This window comes from Chiloscyllium plagiosum, chromosome 15 (assembly GCF_004010195.1).
Source record: "Chiloscyllium plagiosum isolate BGI_BamShark_2017 chromosome 15, ASM401019v2, whole genome shotgun sequence".
In the NCBI taxonomy this organism is placed as follows: domain Eukaryota; kingdom Metazoa; phylum Chordata; class Chondrichthyes; order Orectolobiformes; family Hemiscylliidae; genus Chiloscyllium; species Chiloscyllium plagiosum.
In genome coordinates, this window is record NC_057724.1 from 62,281,398 (window position 1) to 62,303,690 (window position 22,293).

The following is a 22,293-nucleotide window of genomic DNA, read 5'->3' on the forward strand; positions in this document are numbered from 1 at the left end:
TCCAGCATCTGCAGTCATTGTTTTTACCCCTCTGAAGAGCAACCCACCCAGACCCATTTCCCTCTGACTAATGCACCTAACACTATGGACAATTTAGCATGGCCAATTTAATGTAAAATAATTGCACCCGAGGCGTGAAAGAAAAGACAAACTCGGGTTAAAAGTTAAAAATCTGATTTTTAAGGTCTGTTTAATAGATGCAAATTTGGAGGAGATTAGAGAGTTGTTGTTATCAGGTTTATATTAAAAGGCTTGCAATGGATGATGAGGTTTGATGAAGCAAGTTAGGGAATGGGCAATATATGGCTGGAGGTGATTACTGACATTGGGAGGGGCTTTGTCACAAAGGGAACTGATGACAAAGTCAGAATATTAGATTGAATGTGTCAGGGTAATGTAAGCCAATGTTCACCCATAAGGGAATTACCGATGATTGAGTAGCCTTTGGTATCAGATTGGGCACAAGCACCAGAGATTTGTCCAGAATAGAAGGTTATTATTATGTGTGTTTTTACATGAAAGATACAGGGGAAAGCTTTGTCAATCACAGCACCACAGAGCCAATGTCAATGACAGGAGTCATGCATAATAATTTAAGTAACATTAATACAATATTAATGGCTCCTGGCCTTAGAGAAGGCCGATGAAGGAATACCCTGAAGACATAGCCAGAATAAGACTGCCGGGTCACGGGAATACTGCATTGAAAGCCTCTGAAGAGGACTGCCACTCCTGGGTGAGACTGCCTGTCAGACCACTGGAATACCTGGAAACTGAAGACGAGGACAAGACCTCCACACCAGGAAATCACCATGCTGGGCTGACAACTACATGTAGTCCGGCAGGAGAGAATACAGTTTGGAGCATTTAGACATCAGTAACTGATGGGTTACGTAAAGGGCAGCGAAAGGCAATATTAGAAGGGAAAGCCCATATTCTGTATGACAGTTGGGTATGGTATTCTAAGCTCCAACCAGATCTATGTCAACAGTCAAACCTTTCCATGTAAAAGCACTGACATCAAAGCAGGTATCTGTAATCTTTTCTCTTCCTTTTCCACTAAATCCATCAGAAAAGAACACAACTGTAAGATCCAGATACTGCCAACCTGAAGGGAAGATGCAGAATGTTGGCCAGATTCATAAGTCTTCTAAGTCTAATTAACTTCAAAGTCATTGCCAAGTTATGACAAAAACATTTCTGCTTCATGAAGCATTATGATTTGTAAGAATGATTCCAGGAATAAGAAACTTCAACAACGAGGATCGATTGGAGAAGTTGGAACTCTTCACTTTCGAGAAGAAGGCCGAGAAGAGATTTTCAAAATCATGAGCAGTATGGATAGAGTAGAGAGGGAGAAGCTATTCCTGCTTGCAAAAGGAAAAAGACCATGAGAGCACAAAAGCAAGGCTGATGTGAGAAAGAAATGTTTTCACACAGCATGTAGACAGGATATGGAATGCACTGCCTGGAAATGTGGTGGAGGTTGGTTCAACTGAGGCATGATTTTTTAGATAGAAATAGGCATCTAGCTACCAGAGGAAGTGACGGAGGTACAATTACATTTAAAAGGCATCTGGACAGGTACATGAATAGGAAGGATTTGGAGGGATATGGGCCAAGTGCTGGCAAATGGGATTAGATTATGTTGGGATAATGGGTCGGCATGGACGAGTTGGACCGAAGGGTCTGTTTCCGTGCTGTCCATCTCTATGACTCTACATCCTCCTCTGCAAAGTCCACAGGTTGATCACCCTCTCTGTGATGAATGTTTTCTCAATTGCAGTTCAAAATGGTCTACCCTGTATCCTGAGACAGACAGTGACTCCTGGTTCTAGTCTCTCCAACCATGAGAAACACCCTTTCAGCACCTAGTCTGCCTAGCCTGTATTAGGACGGTTTTTGTTTCAATCACATCCTCGCTCAATCTTCTAAATTCCGTGAATATAGGCCCAGTCGAACTAAACGTCCTCATGCAACAGATGTGTCATTCTAGTATCAACCTAGTGAGCCTCCAGTGCTGTCCCTCTATGGCAAGAATATCCTCTCTTCGTTAGGGAGACGAATATTGCATTTCACTGCACACAATGCTACAGTTGCAGCCTTGTCAAGGCTGTCCATAACTGCACGAAGATATACCCATTTTCAACACAAATTCTCTTGCAATGAAAGCTAATATACTATTTGCTTTCCTAATTGCTTGCTGCAATTTGTATACCGGGGACACTGAGATCCCTTCTTGCATCCCCATTTTCCAATATATTACCATTTACATAATACTCTGCCTTCTTGTTTTCTTTTACACTGAAGTGCATAACTTCACATTTATACACATTATACTGCATTGGCTTCTTGCCCACACACTTCACTTGCCTGACACATCCTTACAACCTCGTCACAACTCACAATTCCACCTCATTTTGTGGTGTCAGCAAACTTAGAAATATTGCATTTGGTTCACACCTCCAGCATATATAACTGGGCTCCAAGCACTGATCCCTGTGGTCCACCACTAGTCACTGTCTGTCTTCAGTATCCATTCTGTTTAATGGGCAGTCCCAGGACAGATGTTAGGGGACCTCTGTGTTACTCAACAATCTTGCTGTCTGAATACCTCCAAGGTCTTCAGTCATGGTCTTTCTATCTCAAAATGTGAGCAGAATGGAATACATTAATATTTCCTCGTTTCTGAGAGAAGCAATAAGATTAGGAGAATAGCTACTCTGATTTCCATAAAGCATAAAAGATCCCAATTGGAAAGGCTTATGCCCGAAACGTCGATTCTCCCTGGATGCTGCCTGACCTGCTGTGCTTTTCCAGTAACACATTTTCAGCCCCAATTAAAATAAGCCTATTAGTCCATTAGAAATGTGGTAAACCGAGGACAGATTGTATTATACTGATGGTGTCATCAAATTCATAGTCTAGAGGCCCAGACTAATGTTTTGGGGACATGGGTTCAGGTCAGAACCTGCAGCTGGTTGTACTTAAATTCAATTAATAAAGTCTGAAGTGAAGAGTATCGCTGATATTTGTCAAAACCAACTGGTTCACTAATGTCCATTAGCGAATGAAATCTACTATCCTTACCGAGTTTGGGCTACAGGTAACCCCGGGTGCCAGAGCAATGTGCTCACTCTTAAATGCCCATTAGGCAATTGGGAATGGACAACAATTAGGCATGGTCAACAAATGCTGGCCTTGACAGTGGTGCCCACATCTGGATGAAGGGGCATTAAAAAAATGACCTTCACGTGCAACTTAGAAAAATGATATATGACACTCCAATTGAAGGTTTGTTATCTAATTGTCAACTTGTCACCTGAATATCACGCACTATATTACAGCAAGAGGTCCAAGTGTTGCAATGCATTTCATATTTTGTAAGCTGTGGTCTGTACTGACTGCAGTTTTGAAGCTTTTATTTTTGATACATCTATAACTGAAAAGAACACTAAACTCCCTGGGAACAGTCAGTGACACTCCATGCTGCTGACTCTATTGCTGTCCAGAATAGGTCATTGCATCCTGGTCACCAATAGACACATGCACAGTGTCACTGATATCATTGTTACACTAAAGATTCCATCACTGCCCTATTCACCTTGCCGCTTGGTTTTGGTGCTCAGTTCACTACCCATCACTCTGCTGTGAATTTGGTTCGCTATCCTATTACTCATCCCCCGTCTACATCTGAACATTGTTACTATCCCAGGTGGTGTAATATAGATTTTTAAAAATCTAGCAAAGTAGATTCTAGCCCGAAATGTAGAGTCGATAAAATGTGGAGCTGGAAAAAGCACAGCAGGTCAAGCAGCATCAGAATAGCAGGACAGTCGATGTTTCGGGCAAGATCCAATATAAGCATGCAATGCTACATATTTGATCTTAACAATAAATAGAAGCTTATTCGATAAAATAACTCAGATAAAATAGAATATACATAACAAAATTTGAGAGATTTCAAAACACATTAAAAATACAATCCTATCTATTCTAACACCAATAATTTATCAGTACTCATAAGAAAGAGTTCCCTTCTCTATCACATCAATAGGTTTGGCTTGACTATTTTTTAAAATTCCTTGTCTTGAGAACTTGATGGTCTTTCCATTAATTCCTCACACTACTGTGCTTTAAATTTCTTAGCCTTGAATAACCCCTTCAGGCTTCTAAGCAAACTATTCTCACCTTGAACTTTGGAAGTAAAACTTATACACTGAGATAACCGGTTTCCTGACGGTTTCCTCCTTCTTCAGGAGAAACTGTCTTACATCTAACTTCAAGCAAGACTTCCGTGAACTGAAAGCAAAAACTTTACTGCCATAAGTTTTAGTTAAGTTTCTGATCTGCTAAGTGAAAGCAAGCTAATGTTTTCCAACGTTTGCTTTCTCCAATTATTTTGGCTTGATTGTTACAGTGAGAGATTTTAAAGAGTGAAATGGTTTACATTTAAGTTTGATGTCTTTTTTTTTGGAAGTTCAGTTCCTTAATGTTAATCATACCAATGTGTTTCATGATGTTTACAAAAGGAGCAGGCACAGAATTGAATTTGGTGTTTGAATTTAATAAATATCTAGATTGCAAACTCAGCAATGACCATGAAGTGATTGTTATAAAAACCTATTTGTATCTCGCTCGATGGAGGGATTCTGTGACTTTTACTTACACATGACTCTAGATCCAAACCGTTCGAGGCGATAAATGCTGGCCGAGATGGTGAGTGACTTCCCATGACTGAACAATAAAAAAAAAACATTAATCCCTGTCTCTAAAGTCTCCAGCCATACATTCCTCCAATTCTGGACTTTTGTGCATCTCTGATTCTCATAATGAGCAGCTGTGTCTTCAGCCATTTAGACTCCAAGTTCTCGAAATCACTGATTCAGCTGCTCCCCTCACCATCCAACCCTTCAAATTACATTTCTCAAAATTTAATTTTTTGTCCAAACTTTTGGTTACCCAATATTGCCATAAATTGTTCAGAGTTGAATCCTGTTTGATAAGTTGTGTGAAATGTTTCAAAATATTTCAGACATTCGGAGAACTAAACAAATCTGCTTTTTTTTAAGAAGTATGGTTTGAAGGAACATTTGGGATGCACATAGGACCAAGATACAAAGAAGCAAAAGTAGACCATTCTGCCCATTGAGTTTGCTCCTCCATGGACTGAGATCATGGACAGATTTGAAAATCCTCAATTCCACTTTCCTGCCTTTTCCCTACAACTCTTACTGATTAAAAACCTATTTTCTTAGCCTTGATTGTACTTAAATGACCCATCTTCAACAGATTTCTGTGGTAAAGAATTTCAAACATTTGTAATCCTCTGGAAGAAGAAATTCTTACTCATTTGTGCCTTGAATGTACAACTTCTGAATCTGAGTTTATGCCCTCTGTTCTGGACTGTTACATGGGGAAGCAACTTTTTCACATCTACCCTGTCAATTCCTATAATAATCTTGTATGTTTCAACAAGATTGGCTTTCATTCTTTTATATTCCAATGAGTACAGTTCCAATTTACTGGACCTCTCCTCATATGACAGTCCATGATACCTGCTGCCAGTCTATCTGCTACTAGTGAACATTGGAGACAACTGGGAGTAACAAGACCTTGACAAATGCAGTCCAGGCTATGGACACAATGGACAGAGTGGGCAGTGCAGAAAGGAAGAGCAACAGGTAGAAATGTAGTCAGTACAGGAGATTCTATAGTTTGGAGAACAGATGCATACTTCTGTTGCATGGCACCATGGGAAAGATGTTGTCACATCCACTTCCAATGCTGAGTACTGTTCTTACTGTTCTCATATGTTTACTGAAAACTCCTTTAAAACCATACTAATAAAGGAGCGCAGCTTGCATTTGTATAACAGTGGATGGGAGTGAGCTCAAAGATGTGGTACACCTAAGACAATATGAAAATGAGTACAGGTACAGATGGCCTATAGTCAGCCTTTCAGAAGCTGGGGGAGAATGTCAGAGTGGAATCACAAAGGTAACAATTACTTGATTACTCCTAGTGTTGCACATTAGCAAAAGTAGAAATAAGTCAATAGGGAGTATCAATGCATGGCTCAGTGATGCAGGAGGTAGATCTTCTCATTTTTAGAGCAAGAGCACATAGTAGAAAAAAATGGGCTACACCTCAACTGGACTGAAACTTAATCCTACTCACTACTGTAAGGCCACACTTAAATATTCAGTTCTGTTTCTGTGCTGTGACCTCTCCCAAACAGGTTCCTCCAAAATTAGTTCTGAATTTCACTATTTGTTCATTTTCCCAGACGCACTCCATTGTCCAGCGATACATGAATTCAAAAAGCAAAGGCAGTAACTGCGCAGTTCATTGCTGTGTCAGTTAGCAGTGTAGGTTTCTTTTTCTCTCTCCCTCTCCTGAACTGACCTCACCATGTACTTCCTTTGTCTGTTCCTCTCCCTTTTAAAAGTGCTGTTGTTTGACTTCTTTTTCTTCAAAGTTTCAAAACAATGCAACAGCATATAAAACAGTAATTACTGCTCCTGGAATTCAAGGAAATCACCTCCAACACCTAAAATACCTCAAAACAGGGGCAGCTGTTACAGACAGAAAGTTTTCTCGCCCTCCATCTTGGATTACCCAGAATCCTCAATGTTGAACTCTTACCTCTTGATCAGTTGTGCCAATTCTTCAAATATGGAACAGCAGTGAAAGTCCTGCACTCAGTGTTAACTATCGCACATTTGAAAGAATATGAGCAAGGATGAAAGTGACTAGCAGCAATTAGAATTTGCAGCCTTAGTTTGATACCTTCTCACAGCAAAGTGATGAAAGCAAAAAGACCCGGAGTTTGTGTCCTGTGTCTGAGCGACAGAAATGCTCACATTAAGGTCCCGTCAGAGGGAGGGAGAGATAAAGGGGGGGGGGGGGGGGCGGGGGGGAGGTAGCTGAGAATGTGATAGGTAGATGGAGGTGGGGATGGGATGGTGGTAGGTCAGAGAGAACGAGGGAGCAGATAGGTGGGAAGGAAGCTGGACATGTAGGACAGTTCAAGAGGGCAGTGCCAAATTGAAGGGTTGGATGTGGGATGAGGTGGGGGGAGAGATGAGATGAGAAAACTGGTGAAATCAATGTTGATGACATGTAGTTGGAGGGGCAAAGGTGAAAGATGAAGCATTCTTCCTCCAGGTGTCGGGTGGCTTGGATTTTGTGGTGGAGGATTTCAAGAAGGCAGTACCAAGTTGGAGGTTGGATCTGAGATGAGATGGGGGATTTTCAACCCTCCAACTGCATGACATCAAGGTTGATTTCACCAGTTTCCTTATCCTACCCCACCCCCACCTCATCCCAGATTCAAGCCTCCAACGTGAATGTTTCCAGGTATTTTCTGACACCCAAACATCTTCAACTGCCCGCTTGAACTGTCCTACCTATCCATCTTCCTTCCCACCTACATGCCCCACCTTCCCCATTACACCCCTCCACCACCTGCATCCACCTATCGCCTTCCCAGCTACCTCTTCTCAAGCCCCATCCCCACCCTCCTCTTTATTCCTCAGCTCCCTTCCCTCCACCAGATTCCTGATGAAAGGCTTAGGCTCAAATCATCGATCTTCCCGCTCCTTGGATGCTGCCTGACCTGCTGGTCTTTTCCAGCACCATATGTTTCGACTCTCTCCTCCAGCGTTTGCAATCCTCACTTTCTCCTTGATATTAATACCACATTTGACCAAATATGGCATCAAGGAGACCTAGCAAAGCTAGAATCAATGGGAACCAGGGGCAAATGTTCTTCTGGTTGGAGTCACACCTGGCAAAAAAAATGATTTTTGGCGATCAATCATTTCAGCTCTGGGAAATCACAGCAGGTCTGCTTCAGGGTATTTTCCTATGCCTAAGCATCTTCAACTGTTTTAGCAATGACCTTCCCTTTATCTTAAGGCCAGAATGGAGTGCCACAAGGATCGGGGCTGGGTCCACTACTTTTCATCATTTATAAAAATGATTTGGATGTGAGCATAAGAGGTATAGTTAGTAAAGTTGCAGATGTCACCAAAATTAGAGGTCTAGTGGACAGCGAAGAAGGTTACCTCAGATTACACCAGGATCTTGATCAGATGGGCCAATGGGCTGAGAAGTGGCAGATGGAGTTTAATTTAGATAAATGTGAGGTGCTAAATTTTGGGAAATCAAATCTTAGCAGGAATTATACACTTAATGGTAAGGTCCTAGGGAGTGTTGCTGAACAAAGAGACCTTGGAGTGCAGGTTCATAGTTCCTTGAAAGTGGAGTCGCAGTTAGAATAGGATAGTGAAGAAGGTGTTTGGTATGCTTTCCTTTATTGGTCAGAGTATTGAGTACAGGAGTTGGGAGGTCATGTTGCAACTGTACAGGACATTGGTTAGGCTACTGTTGGAATATTGCATGCCATTCTTGTCTCCTTCCTATCAGAAAGATGTTGTGAAACTTGAAAGAGTTCAGAAAAGATTTACAAGGATGTTGCCTGGGTTGGAGGATTTGAGCTACAGGGAGAGGCTGAATAGGCTGGGACTGTTTTCCCTGGAGTGTCAGAAGCTGAGGGGTGACCTTAGAGAGGTTTCAAAATCATGAGGGGCATTGTTAGGATAAATAGACAAAATATTTTTCCTGGAGTGGGGGAGTACTGAACTAGAGAGCATAGGTTTAGGGTGAGAGGGGAAAGATATAAAAGAGACCTAAGGGGGAACTTTTTCACGCAGAGGATGGTACGTGTATGGAATGAGCTGCCTGAGGAAGTGGTAGAGGCTGATACAATTGCAAGATTTAAAAGGCATTTGGATGGGTATATGAATAGGAAGGGTTTGGAGGGATATGGGCCAGGTGCAGGCATGTGGGACTAGATTGGGTTTGGATATTTGGTCAGCATGGACGATTTGGACCGAAGGGTCTGTTTCTGTGCTGTACATCTCTATGACTCTAAGTGGAGATGCTTGCTGATGATTACACAAGGTCTGAGAGAATTCACAACTCCTCAGATACTCCAACAGTTATTGTATAAATGCAGCAAGATCTGGAAAATATCCAGGCTTGTTTCACAGCAGCAAGTGATACTTGTGCCGCACAAATGTCAGGCAATGACCAGTGAGAGAATTTAATCATTGCCCTTCTCATTCAGTGAATTATTATCGCTGAATGCTCCAATGTCAACATCCAGGGAGTTATCATTGACCAGCAATTGAATAGAACACGGAAAATAAATATTGTGGCTACAAATGCTGGCAGAGGCTAATAATCCTGCAACGTTAATCTCTTGATTCTCCAAAGCCTGTCCACCATCAAGATGGCAGAAGTCAGAAGTCCTACTTGCCTGGATGAGTGCAGCTCCAACAACACAAGCAGCTTGTCATGATCGGGAAATCACTTCTTACAAACTTGACTGAGTTTTCTGAAGAAGTGATGAAGAGGATTGATGAAGGCAGGGTAGTGGACATTGTCTACATTTCTTCCATAAAGCAGCCGACAAGGTTCCACATGGTAGACTGGTTAACAAGGTTAGATCACATGGGATACAGGGAGAACTAGCCATTTGGAGACACAATTGGCTCAAAGATAGGAGGCATTGTGGTGGAGGGTTGCTTTTCAGTCATACCTGTCATGCCTGTCACCAGCGGCATGCCACAAGTATTGGTGCCGGGTCCACTGCTTTTCATGAATTATGTAAGTGATTTGGATGTGAATATAGGAGGTATGGTTAGTAAGTTTGCTTGAGACACAAAAATTGTTAGTGCAGTGGACAGCGAAGAAGGTTACCTCACAGAACAATGGGATTTTGATCAGATGGGCCAATGGGCTGAGGAGTGGCTGATGGAGTTTAATTTAGATAAATGTGAGGTGCTGCATTTTGGAAAGGCAAATCAGAGCAGGACTTATTCAAAGAGACCTTGGAGTACAAACTCATAGCTCCTTGAAAGTAAAATCACAGATAGACAGGATAGTGAAGGCGGAGTTCGGTATGCTTGCCTGTATTGATCAGTAGTGTATGGACTATATAGAAGTTGGGAGGTCATGTTGCAACTACAGAGGATATTGGTTAGTTCACTTTAGGAATGCTGCGTGCAATTCTGGCCTCTGTGCTATAGGACGGGTGTTGTTAAACTTGAAAGGGTTCAGAAAATACAAGGATGTTGCCAGGACTGGAGGGTTTGAGCTACTGGAAGAGGCTGAGTGGGCTGTGGCTAATTCCCCTGGAACATTGGAGGCTGAGGGGTGACCTTATAGAGGTTTATAAAATCATGAGGGGCATGGATAGGGTAAATTGACAAGGCCTTTTCACCATTCTAGGGGAGTCCAACACTAGATACCATAGGTTGAGAGTGAGAGGGGTAAGATTTAAAAAGGGACCTAAGGGGCAATATTTTCATGCAGAGGGTGGTGCATGCATGGAATGAGCTGCCAGAGGAAGTGGTGGAGGCTGGTACAATTACAGTATTTAAAAGGCATCTGGATGGGTGTATGAATAAGGAGGAATGGGTGAGATATGGGCCAAATGCTGGCAAATGGAACTAGATTAATTTAGGATATCTGGTCAGCATGGACAAGTTAGACTGAAGGGTCTGTTTCCATGCTGTGTATCTCTATGACACAGTAGACCAGTTGGTTAGTACCATATGCTCAAATATTCATTCCCTATAGCATCAACACTCGGTCACAGCTGTGTGCACAATCTACAAGATGCACTGCCAAAGTTCACCAAGGCTTTTTGCATTGACCATGATCATTTGGAAGGACAAGGGCAGCACATACGTGGAAATGACACCACCTGCAAGTTTCCCTCTTAGCCACTCACCATCCTGACTTGGAAACTCCGTTAGTGTCAAAATCATGGAACTCCCTCCCTATCAGTATTGTCAGGAAACAAATGGACTACAGTGCTTCATGAAGTGGAGAAGCCAATGTTGGACTGGGGTGGACAAAGTTAAAAATCACACAAACACCAGGTTATAGTCCAACAGGTTTATTTGAAGGCACTAGCTTTTGGAGCACTGCCCCTTCAGGTAGCTGTTGAATGGGATTATAAAACACAATTTATAGCAAAAGATTACAGTATCATGTATGACATTTTGGACTCCCCTGCCCTGGGAAAAGACCTTGTCATCATGTTCCACAGCTAATTGATGAAGGAGCAGTGCTCTGAAAACTAGTGCTTCCAAATAAACTTGTTGGACTATAACCTGGTGTTGTGTAATTTTTATTACAGTTCAAGAAGACAGCTCATCACCACCTCCTCAAGGGCTACAAAGATAGGTGACACAGGCTGGCCTAACCAGCAGTGCCAACATCCAGAAATGAATTTTTAAAAAGGCATAGAATTGAGTTATCCATTTTAGATTAGATTCTTCGGCCCAATAAGGGCATACTGATCCTCTGAAGAGTAGGTAAAAGTGAGGACTGCAGATGCTGGAGATCAGAGTCTAGATTAGAGTGGTGCTAGAAAAGCACAGCAGGTCAGGCAGCAATCGAGGAGCAGGAAAATCAACGTTTCAGGCAAAGCCCCTTCGAAGAGTAATCTACCCAGATCCATTTCCCTCTTAACTAATGCACCTAACATTATGGGCAATTGAGCATGGCCAATTCATCTTTAGACTGTGGGAGGAAATCCACGCAGACACAGGGAGAATGTGCAAACTCCACACAGACAGTCACCCAAAGCTAGAATCAAGTCTGGGACCCTGGGACTATGAAGCAGCAGTGCTAACCACTGAGCCATCATGCTACCCAGCAAATTCCCTATTCAAACTTAATAACGCTTGCACTACAACTGATAAAGGTTATAGATATCTGGATTACACAGAACAATTACTTCAGTTTCAGCATTTAAAATACAGTTCGGAGACACTCTTTCGGTTTAAGGCATCATCTGACCCCCCTCAGGGTAGTGTGCTTTGTTTCACCCTTCTTTGTACCCATTGCTCTTTACTTAATGTTGCACTGATACCTCAATTACCAAGGAGACGGGTTTGTCTCTCCAAATCAGCAGGTCTTTTCTTTCATAAAATTACACTGAACAGAAGCTTTTCCTTTGTGAGGCTAAAACTCATTCACTGATGAACAGGAAATTAACCAATCTTCCCTGTCACTTCTTGGTTGCAACTGAGGTTGTTTTACAAAAGTAATTGTCTGCCTATCCCTCAACATATTGCCAAAGGCAACACAATACTAAGCTGAAGCCAGGACTTCAGCAGGGCAAGTACAAAACATGGCTGATTAAAAGTGAAGAAAAACAAAGAAAGGAGAGACAATAATATGTAAACCTAAATCTCACCACTTTATAGTGCAATGTACTGGTGTTCTAATCAATTTTATTATAACATATAACGGCCAAAAAATGGTCAAGAATATTTTCTCAGAAATTGCAGTTTACTGCCAAACGTATTTCCCTTGTGCAAGTGACCAGACTTCATCCAATCACAACTTTAAAACATTAATCTCCAAACTGCTATTATAGTTTAGCATGATCCAAACCCTGTCTCAGCTCATCTGCTGTGGAATCCCTCATTCCATGTAACCACAAATCTTCTTCTGACACTGACGGCCAGTTTCCCATGGTCCACTTTGGAAACAAAGATCATCCAAAACTCGCACCAAGTCCCATTCATCCATCAATCCTGTGAAGCAATGCTTTAGATTTTATATTCTTCGACCTTGTATACAAATCTCCTTGGCATTTCCCCTCCCTATCCCTATGCTCCAACAGTGCTTCCAAGAAGCTTCTCCAATTTTGACATTCTTGCATATCCCTGATTTTAGTCAATCAATTCATACTGTAAACATCCTTTAAGACACCATCAAAACCTCTGTCAAGCAAACATTTGCTTATTATTTCTAATATTTCCTTAAGTGGGTCAGTGTTAAAGTTTATTTGAAAACATTCCTAGAAAATGACTGGACATATTTTATACTACCAGGCAGTATCTAAATAAAAAATACCATTGTCATTTGCTTAACCTTTTGAAAATATAAACTACATGTCTTTAGAAAAGGTAAAATTGTATTTATGTGGATCATAAAAGTGGTTAAAAAGTATTTAGGCTGGCAACTTTTCACACATTTAATCAGTATATGTCTGCCATAAATTTTACAACGTAAAACAATTATCATATACTTTGCAGCTGTTCAGGAAGGTGACTCAATTCATGATGGACAGCAAATGCCGGAGAAGGCAACATCTCATAAACAAGTAAGAAATAATTTGCCTTTACGCTTTCTTTTAATAAAAAATAGAATCTCTGATCCATCTCAAAAACAAAAAATTTGCATTTCACAACAAGAACAAAAATTGCTGGAAAAACTCAACAGGTCTGGCAGCATCCGTGGAGAGAAATCAGAGTTAACATTTCAGATCTAGTGATCCTAAGTCAGACTGATGGCAGCTAGGAAAGGGATTTTTTTTTTATACAGAAGATTGGTGAGGCTAGGGGGTGGATATGTGGAGGTAAAAGCCCAATGAAAGAGAAAATCAGGTGGACAGACAAAGGAGTGGTTAAAGGTCAGTCAGAGAGAAGGAATAGCTGCTAATCAGGACTACAAACTCACCTGTCTCCCACAGTTACCTTCACTTTACATTGTCACACCCTGCTTCCTGTAAAGACTCTATTCAATTCTCCCAGTTACTCCATATTTCCGCTGATGCCAACTTCAACAAAGGAGGCATCCGAAATGTCCACCTTCCCCAACTGAGGATTCCCCAGCACCATAATTGACAGAGCCCTTAATTGTTTGTCTGACCCATCTTGCACCTCAGCCCTTACCCCGATCTTCCCTCCCACAAAAGTAATCGGGTCCATCCCACCAGAATCCACATCCAGAGGATCATTAGCCACCATTTCTGTCACCTCTAGTGAAATGCCACTACCAAACACATAGCCCCCTCCCCTCCCTTGTCAACACTCTGCAAGGACTGTCTCCTCCACGATATCCTGGTCAGCTCCTCCATCACTCCCAACACCCAACCACAGCCTCATGGCACCTTCCCCTGCAACAAGATCCCAAACTATCCAAGATCCCAAACACACCTTCCAGGTGAAATAGCACTTTACCTGCACTTCACTCAATCTAGTCTACTGTATTCGCTGCTCACAATTGGTCTCCTCTATATTGGGGAAATGAAGCGCAGACTTGGGTGTCTGCTTCACACAGCACCTACATTCTGCCCAGAAAAATGAGTCTGAGCATCAAGTTTCTTGCCACTTTGACCCCCCCCACCCCTCCACCATTCCCTGGCCAACATCTCTTTGTCAGGCCTGCTGCAGTGTTCCAGTGAAGCTCAGCGCAAGCTGGAAGAACAGCACCTCATTTTCTACTTGGGGACCCAGCAGCCTTTCTGGACTTAATATTGAGTTCAACAATTTTAGGGCTTAAGCACCTTTCCCCGGATGTTCCCCCATCGCCTCATACTAGGCCATGACATGGCCTGCTACCACACACTACCCATTGTCTGCCATTAGTAGTCCCCAGTAGCAGAAATTCATTCTCCCAGGCTGACAGTTATCAACTCCTTTGTCTGTTCAACTGTTTGTTTCTATCTTTGTATTCTATCCCCATCTATCATTTACTCTCCCCCCTCCCATTTAAAGAACCTTATTTTTCCTAGCTACCTTCAGTTCTGAAGAAGAGTCACTGTATCTGAAATGTTAACTCAGACCCTCCCAGTACCTTGAATGCATGTAAATATAGCCTTGATAAGTAAGAAATGCCTTTGGTTTGCTTCCCATATACTCTGCTGTTTTAGTAACTGTGTGCATATAAAGATATTTTCATAATTAAAACAGGGATAACTGATTTCTCTCCACAGATGCTGCCAGACTTGCTGAGAATTTCCAGAAATTTCTGGGTCCTTTCCCCTAGATTCTATCATCCGCAATTCTTTCAGTTTTGTGCATTTCAAAAGCAGTTTACAAACTCAGATGTTCCAAAGTATTTCACAGGGAATAAGTAAATCTGTATGGCAATCACTTCTGTAATGATTTGGAAATGCTGCCTTGGATTGGGGTGGATAAAGTTAAAAATCACACAACACGAGATTATAGTCCAACAGTTTATTTGGAAGCACTAGCTTTCGGAGCGACAATCACCTGATGAAGGAGCGGCACTCTGAAAGCTAGTGCTTCCGAATAAACCTGTTGGACTATAACCTGGTGTTGTGTGATTTTTAAACTTTGTACACTTCTGTAATTAAGTGCAAGATAAGATTCCACTGACAACAACTGAATCAATGATCAAATAATGTCTTTCCATCGTAGTGGAAGAATAAAGTAAATAAATGGGGAGCACGATATACCATTGTTACTAAACCAAATTACTTATTCCAAGACCCTGTTCACTCTGTTGGTTCTTTTTTTCTAGTCTTGTTTCAACTTTTACTCATTCTCCTGGTTGAACTATGTGCAGAGTGGACAGGACACTCATCCTCATTTACTTTTCCCATGCATTAAACAAACGTGATTGCATTATGTACATTTCAACACAGAACTAATGATCAGTGCAAAAGGACCATCTGTCTAATAACACTAGTATTCATTCACCCACTCAACTGAACAGTTTTTTTTAAATCAGATATTTATTTAATCTCCTCACTTTTAAGCTTACTTAGCCATTGGGTAATTTACAGTCTTCCTACAATCTAATTATTTCTGGAATCACATTCTTCCAACGGAGTTAAAACTGTAACAATTTATTATCTTACCAGAAATGTTGAACACCAGACTTTGCACCAATTGCAGATATGTAATATAATACAAGCACATGCAGAAATATGGAACTGTTTTCATTGATACCTAAAACAAAATTCTTAACAAAATATTTTCATGATTTCTCATAACTTTTGGATATCCTAAATTATTGTGATCTCATTGGCATGTTGACTAGTAATTGTAGTGACACGTCACTTCAAAACAATTAACAAGTTATTACAGGCACATAATACTTGTCTTGTGCCTACACATTAGTAGGATTAATGCTGAATGTATTCTCCCAGCTGGGAGTTCCAAGGTTTAATATCACTGAAAACTTGAGCGATTTCCAGAGCAGGAGAAAGCACACAGCACCATTATTACAACGTTGCTATACAGAACAGAACATGTTACTGCCAGTTAACCAGTTACTGTCATGGAAAAGTAATTGAAAAACATTGTACTGAGCAAGATTTGGAGATGCCGGTGTTGGACTGGGGTGTACAAAGTTAAAAATCACACAACACCAGGTTATAGTCCAACAGGTTTAAATGAAAGCACTAGCTTTCGAGTTCCACAACCACCTGATGAAGGAGCGGCGCTCCGAAAGCTAGTGCTTCCAATTAAACCTGTTGGACTATAACCTGGTGTTATGTGATTTTTAACTTTGTACTGAGCAATACTGTGTAACATGAAGTTGGCTGTACGTCTATTTAAAAAGGTAGGGAGGGTAAGGAATTATGAGAAGAGCTCTTTTAGCAAACCAGCACTACAAGATGGGTCTGTTACACTGTAAAGTTCAATGATTTTGGTCTGAACCTCAATAATTACTGAAAAAATGCACTGTAACTCTCAAAAACAATCATAGCATGTATTTCAATCAATGACACCTTTCCCATGAATGCAAACTGTTAGTAATTAATTTCATCTATAGTACTTTTCATATGAATTAAACTTTACAAACTACTGACATTTTTAATCAGAGACTGTATTGGTAATCCTATACCTGATAGTTATAACATCTATTCAGTTTTAATGCACAAAAATAGTGAATCTTACAGTCTATTACTGAGTCCTGACATTGAGTCTTTCTTCCCTCGCATCATAAATTTATCATTGGTACTTCAACTTTAGGTGATAAAAAACAGTTCCATAGCATTTGTAAAAACACAAATGACAATAAATTACCATTCCATTCTATTCACCAAATCATTTGGACTACAAACAATAACTGTTCTTCCATTACACTCATTGCTGAAAGACTATGTTTCAGGTTTGAGGCTACATTGGCGAAAGTGAGTACTACAGATGCTGCAGATTAAAGTCGAGAGTGTGGTGCTGGAAAAGCACAGCAGGCCAGGCAGCATCCGAGGAGCTGGAAAATCGATGAAGGGCTTTTGCCTGAAAATTGATTTTTCTGGTCCTTGGATGCTGCCTGACCTGCTGTACTTTTCCAGCACCACACACTCGACTTTTGAGTCTACATACTGAGTGATAGGCAATTAATGTGACCAAGTTAGTTCTAAACATCTACCAATGTGTACTTTCCAGCAACAATCCAGAACAATTACCTTCCTGATTACTCCCCACGTAGACTAACTCCTGTATCTGCTGTGGTTTATTGTGTGTATTGAGGAGTCATGGAAGCTGCTCCAAGGTCATGCTAGTGCTTCCAAATAAACCTATTGGACTATAATCTCGTGTTGTGTGATTTTTAACTTTATCCATCCCAATCCAAGGCGGCATTTCCAAATCATTACAGAAGTGATTGCCATACAGGGCCAAACTTCATCTCAGATTGTAGTACAAAACAGGCAAATGTTAAAATCTGGCGGTGTGTGACTTTAATTCCAATGGAGTATCCTTTCAAATTCTTCACATTGAGCTAAGCTGCTAGATAACCCTTCATCTAAAGGTTGAGTCAAGTTAATATAATCTTGTGATGACTGTTGACCCAATACCCTTCTCAAGGGCAACAAGGAATACATCCTATTAAAGAAATAAGCTCTTTTTTTGCCCATTAACTAGTGAAACAAACGTAAGTTATTCTTACACAGCATAACTGATAATCACCTGTTCACCAGAAAGCCAGACAGTCAAGTACCTAACAGAAGGCTGTTGCGGTGCGGTGGTAGTGTCCCTACCTCTAAGCTACAAGACTTGCGCTCAAGTTCCACCTCCTCCATAGGTGAACGATAACATTACTGAATGGGTTGATTAAAAATAAATGATGGAGAGAGCGCGATTCCACAAAAGATGGAAGCAAACGTTTGATGTAAAAATTGCTCTGCAGACAAAATAAACAGCGATATTTAACGTATTAGTCCAAAGTACGTATGCTTACTAACTCCCCCCCCCCCCCCCCCATCACATATTTGGGGGATAAAAAGAAATCTCTTGCTGAATTTACATACGATATATTCCTTGGGTTATTCACTGTGGCAATAAATGGGTTGGTTAGACATTGAATTACATCAGGGAAGTTTAACCGGGGGATCAGTTACAGCTCCGAGACAGTGTTAGATGTTTTGGGGAGGGAAGAGGGGAGCTGCAAGAGAGATCTCCCGAGTCCCACTCACCCGGTCAGCGGCAGCAGCTGATGCTCTGTCCAGGAAATGCTGCTCGCCCGGCTCCAGCGACAGAAAGGAAGCATCCTGTGAGTGCTCGGCTGAACCCTCGCTCCTGCTCTGCGGCCTCAGCTCCCGTTTCACCTCGGAGCGTAAATCCAAGTAACAGAGCAGCGTGACCAGGTGCAGGCACAAGGACAAGGCGAAGAAACCCAGGAACATCCCACAGTTGGTGCACTGCTTCCTACAGTTGCTGCAGGCGGGGGGCAGCTCTTTCCCGTAGTTTGATAACTTGCCTTCGAAACTTTTCGATGTCATCTTTTCCCGATGAGGATCAATCCCAGATCCCTTGCCTCATTGAACCATAATCAATCGTCCATTTCTTAACCAAAGCCCAACGCAGAGAGAAAAGAAACATCCAGTTGATTTTAAGCAGCAGCAACTTCCTGCGCTGCAGAGGGGTCTCATGTAAATGCCTTCTGAGACAGTGAAACTGACTGAGGTTACATACTACCTGCCAATCAAACCTCTAAGTCCCACCTCAAGGAGAGGAGCTTCTCCTCAATTGGTCCATTGCAACGCCCATCATTGAGCATCGGTCAGAATTAGATACAAAAAAGAGCAGAAAATGTTGCTAGTCTTCAGCAATATCTGTGGAGATGTTCGAGGCAATCAAAAGAAAGTCACCTTAGACAGAGTATCTCTGCTTTCTTTTCTCGTTCGGCATTCCAGTGTCCGCCTGTGCAGCTTCTGTTCAATCAATTCATACACGTTTTCCCTGTTTCTTACAGCGATAATGGGGTCAGCAAATTGATCATGAACCCCTGACACCATTTGGATCTTTCCCCCTCGAAACTTGCAGAGCCAACTTAAGTCATAACGGTAGGGCAGCAGTGTGGCTCAGTGGTTAGCACTGCTGTCTCACAGCGCTAGGGATCTGGATTCGATTCTAGCCTTGGGCGACTGTGTGGGCTTTGCACATTCTCCCCGTGTCTGCGTGGGTCCCTTCAAGTGCTCGGGTTATCTCCGTATATAGATGAATTGGCCACGGTAATAGGACTGGGTGGGTTACTCTTCGGAGGTGGGTTACTCTTCGGAGGGTCGTTGTGGACTTGTTGGGCCGAAGGGCCTGTTTCCACACTGTAGGAGATCTAGATCTAAAGGTTCCATCTCACCTGCAGAAACACAAGATTATGAGGTGCGTTATTTGCATTACAGTATTCACTATAAACAAACGTTGCCTGCTTTATTTTCGTTTTTTGTTTCCCTCGCTGAGTTCCTTTAAACTTTATCCTGCATAGCATGACCAAACTATCCAAATATTCAAACTTTCAGGTTAAACGAGAGCAGTTAGAGGGAATAGTGTTCTTGTCCCTTGCTTTACAAAATAAGTCCAAATATTATTCCCTGAATTATGTTTTAGCAAAATAGCACCAACTTCTCATTCTTTTCCGACAAGTTTTAGTCCTTGCTTTGGAAAATACACAAAGATGTTTATACGATAAAACAAATCAACAACTCTCCACCCTTCAGGCACTCTGCCTGTATTCCTGATTAAGGGCTTTTGCCCGAAACGTCGATTTTACTGCTCCTCGGATGCTGCCTAAAGTGCTGTGCTCTTCCAGCACCACTAATCCGAAATCAACAACCAGGCCTTTTCTTCTCTCTTGTTCGTATTTGCTAGCACTCCTTCAGCTTTTGGAAGAAGTCTTTTGAATTTGTACTGTTCGAACAGCAGCAGGGCATTTCTCTCGGTATATGAAGCGTCGCTCCTGTCATACGGTTGCGGATTGGATTTAAACACAGATCCGAGTTAACATGTGTTGTACGATGAAAGTTGCTGCCTTTCAGATGATACCACTAACCGGAGCCTCATCTCACTCATAAAAGATCCCGTGACCCTGTTACACTGTTTTGAAAAGCAACAGGGGTGTAATACCTGGTGAATTGGCTAACTATTACTCCTGAACTGAAAACGTGTTGCTGGAAAAGCGCAGCAGGTCAGGCAGCATCCGAGGAGCAGGAGAATCGACGTTTCGGGCATAAGCCCTTCTTCAGGAATGAGCCCTGAAGAAAGGGTTGAAGGAGGGCTCATGCCCGAAACGTCGATTCTCCTGCTCCTTGGATGCTGCCTGACCTGCTGCACTTTTCCAGCAACACATTTTCAGCTCTGATCTCCAGCATCTGCAGTCCTCACTTTCTCCTTACTATTACTCCTGCCAAAAAAAAGCCCACAGATTGTCTGCTCACAAACAAATGGCTGCTGTGCTTTCTGTATTATAAGATCAAGGAAGACATGGGAGCAGAAGAAGGCCATTCAGCCCATCGAGTTTGCTCTCCCACCCAATGAGATCATGACTGTTCTGATTGTCTTCAACTTCACTTTCCTGTCTATTCTTCACAACCCTTAATTCCCTTACTGATTAAAAATCGGTCTATTTCAGCCTTGAATATACTTAAAGACCTAGCCTCAAAACTCCTCTGTGGTAAATGACTCAACAGGTTCTTAACCCGCTGCAGAAACTTCTTCCATCTGTGTCTTAAATGTATGATCCCTTGTTCTGAAATTATGTCCTCTCAGTCTAGACTCTCTCACAAAAAGAAAAATGTTTCTATATTTAGTCCTGTCAAGTCCTCTTTTGTATGTTTCAGTAAGGCCACCTTTCATTCTTCAATATTCCAATAAATGCATACCAATCTATTCAACTTCTCATATGACAAGGGGCCCAAAACTATTCATTGCATTCCATCTGATTGACTGTAAAGTGTTTTGGGAAATCCTGAAGTCATCAAAGGGTATTTAATTAGCAAGGGTTATGTTCTGCTGTCAACAGTCATTGAGTCATAGAACGATACAGCACATAAAAAGACCAACTCGTCCATACCGATCAGGTATTCCAAATTAATCTTGTCCCATTTGCCAGCATTTGACCCATATCTCTCTAAACCCTTCATATTCATATACCCATCCAGATGTCTTTTAAATGTTATAATTGTTCCAGCTTCCACCACTTCCTCTGGCAACTCATTCCACATAGTTTTCTCTTTTCAGTAGTCATGCTCTCTGGTCATTTACAGATTATCTGTACTGATATATCAGAAATGATGGAAAACCTCTCAGTTTAGCTCTCCTGAGCATGGACAGCAGATGCAACTCATCACCACTTTCTCCAGGGCAAGTAGGGATGGTCATTAAATGTTGGTCTAGCTATTGAAGCCCAGATCCCATGAATAAATAAAAATAAAGTGGAAATCCCTAGTAGTGGAGTTATGCATTTTCTTTAAACTCAGTACCCAGAACATTATAGGCTGCCTTCCTACAGGCTAGCAAAGAAACCTGGGTTTAAACATTTTTGAGTTAGAGGGAAATGGAAACAGTATCAAAGTCACCATGCTTATGATTTTAAATGAAAATTTTATTGTTGTTTAAATGCAATTACCCAGATTGAATTGAAATGTGGCAAGTCCTCAGAGAATTGTTCTGTGCAACTAATGTTACACAAATGTTGCATACTGGGGAACATGTGCAGCAGTCAATGGTAGAAATGGTGAGGATAATCATTTGAATGCAGAGACTAGTGGGGTGGAAAGTAAGGAAAATAGGAACCCTAGCGTGGTTCTGGGAAGGAGGGGAATGGGTGAGGGCAGAACTGTGAAAGATGGGTTGGACATGGCTGAAGGTCCTGCCAACTCCAATGGGGTAGTCCTCATTGATGAAAAAGGAGATCATGCTGGAGGCAGTCCAGTGGAAGGCGGAATCACCAGATCAGATGAGATGGAGAGACTGGGAGAAGAGAGTAGGTTCTTGCAGGAAGCAGACTGTGAAGAGATCCAGACAAGTTAACCGTGAGAATTGGACTCAGGATGGATATTGGTGGACAGTCTATCCTCATAAATGGAAATGACAAATGAATTGAACAGGTGTTTTGCATCAATCTTTAGTATAGAGGATGCAAATAGCACCCAAAAGCAACTGGAAATCAAAAAAATGGAAGGAAAAGAGGAACTCAACAAAACTACAAATAGCAGGAGAGTGG

The 22,293-nt window shown here is 41.7% G+C and overlaps 1 protein-coding gene across 1 annotated transcript in view; it reads right to left on the reverse strand.

Moving 5' to 3' along the window:
- Positions 1-18,739, reverse strand: part of eda (ectodysplasin A) — a 265,839-nt gene extending 247,100 nt beyond the window's left edge. Inside the window, exon 1 of the mRNA XM_043705039.1 lies at positions 18,269-18,739. Coding sequence (XP_043560974.1) covers positions 18,269-18,574 — 306 coding nt within the window. The 5' untranslated portion in view covers positions 18,575-18,739. The remainder of the gene's footprint in view (positions 1-18,268) is intronic.
- Positions 18,740-22,293: the final 3,554 nt, after the last annotated feature.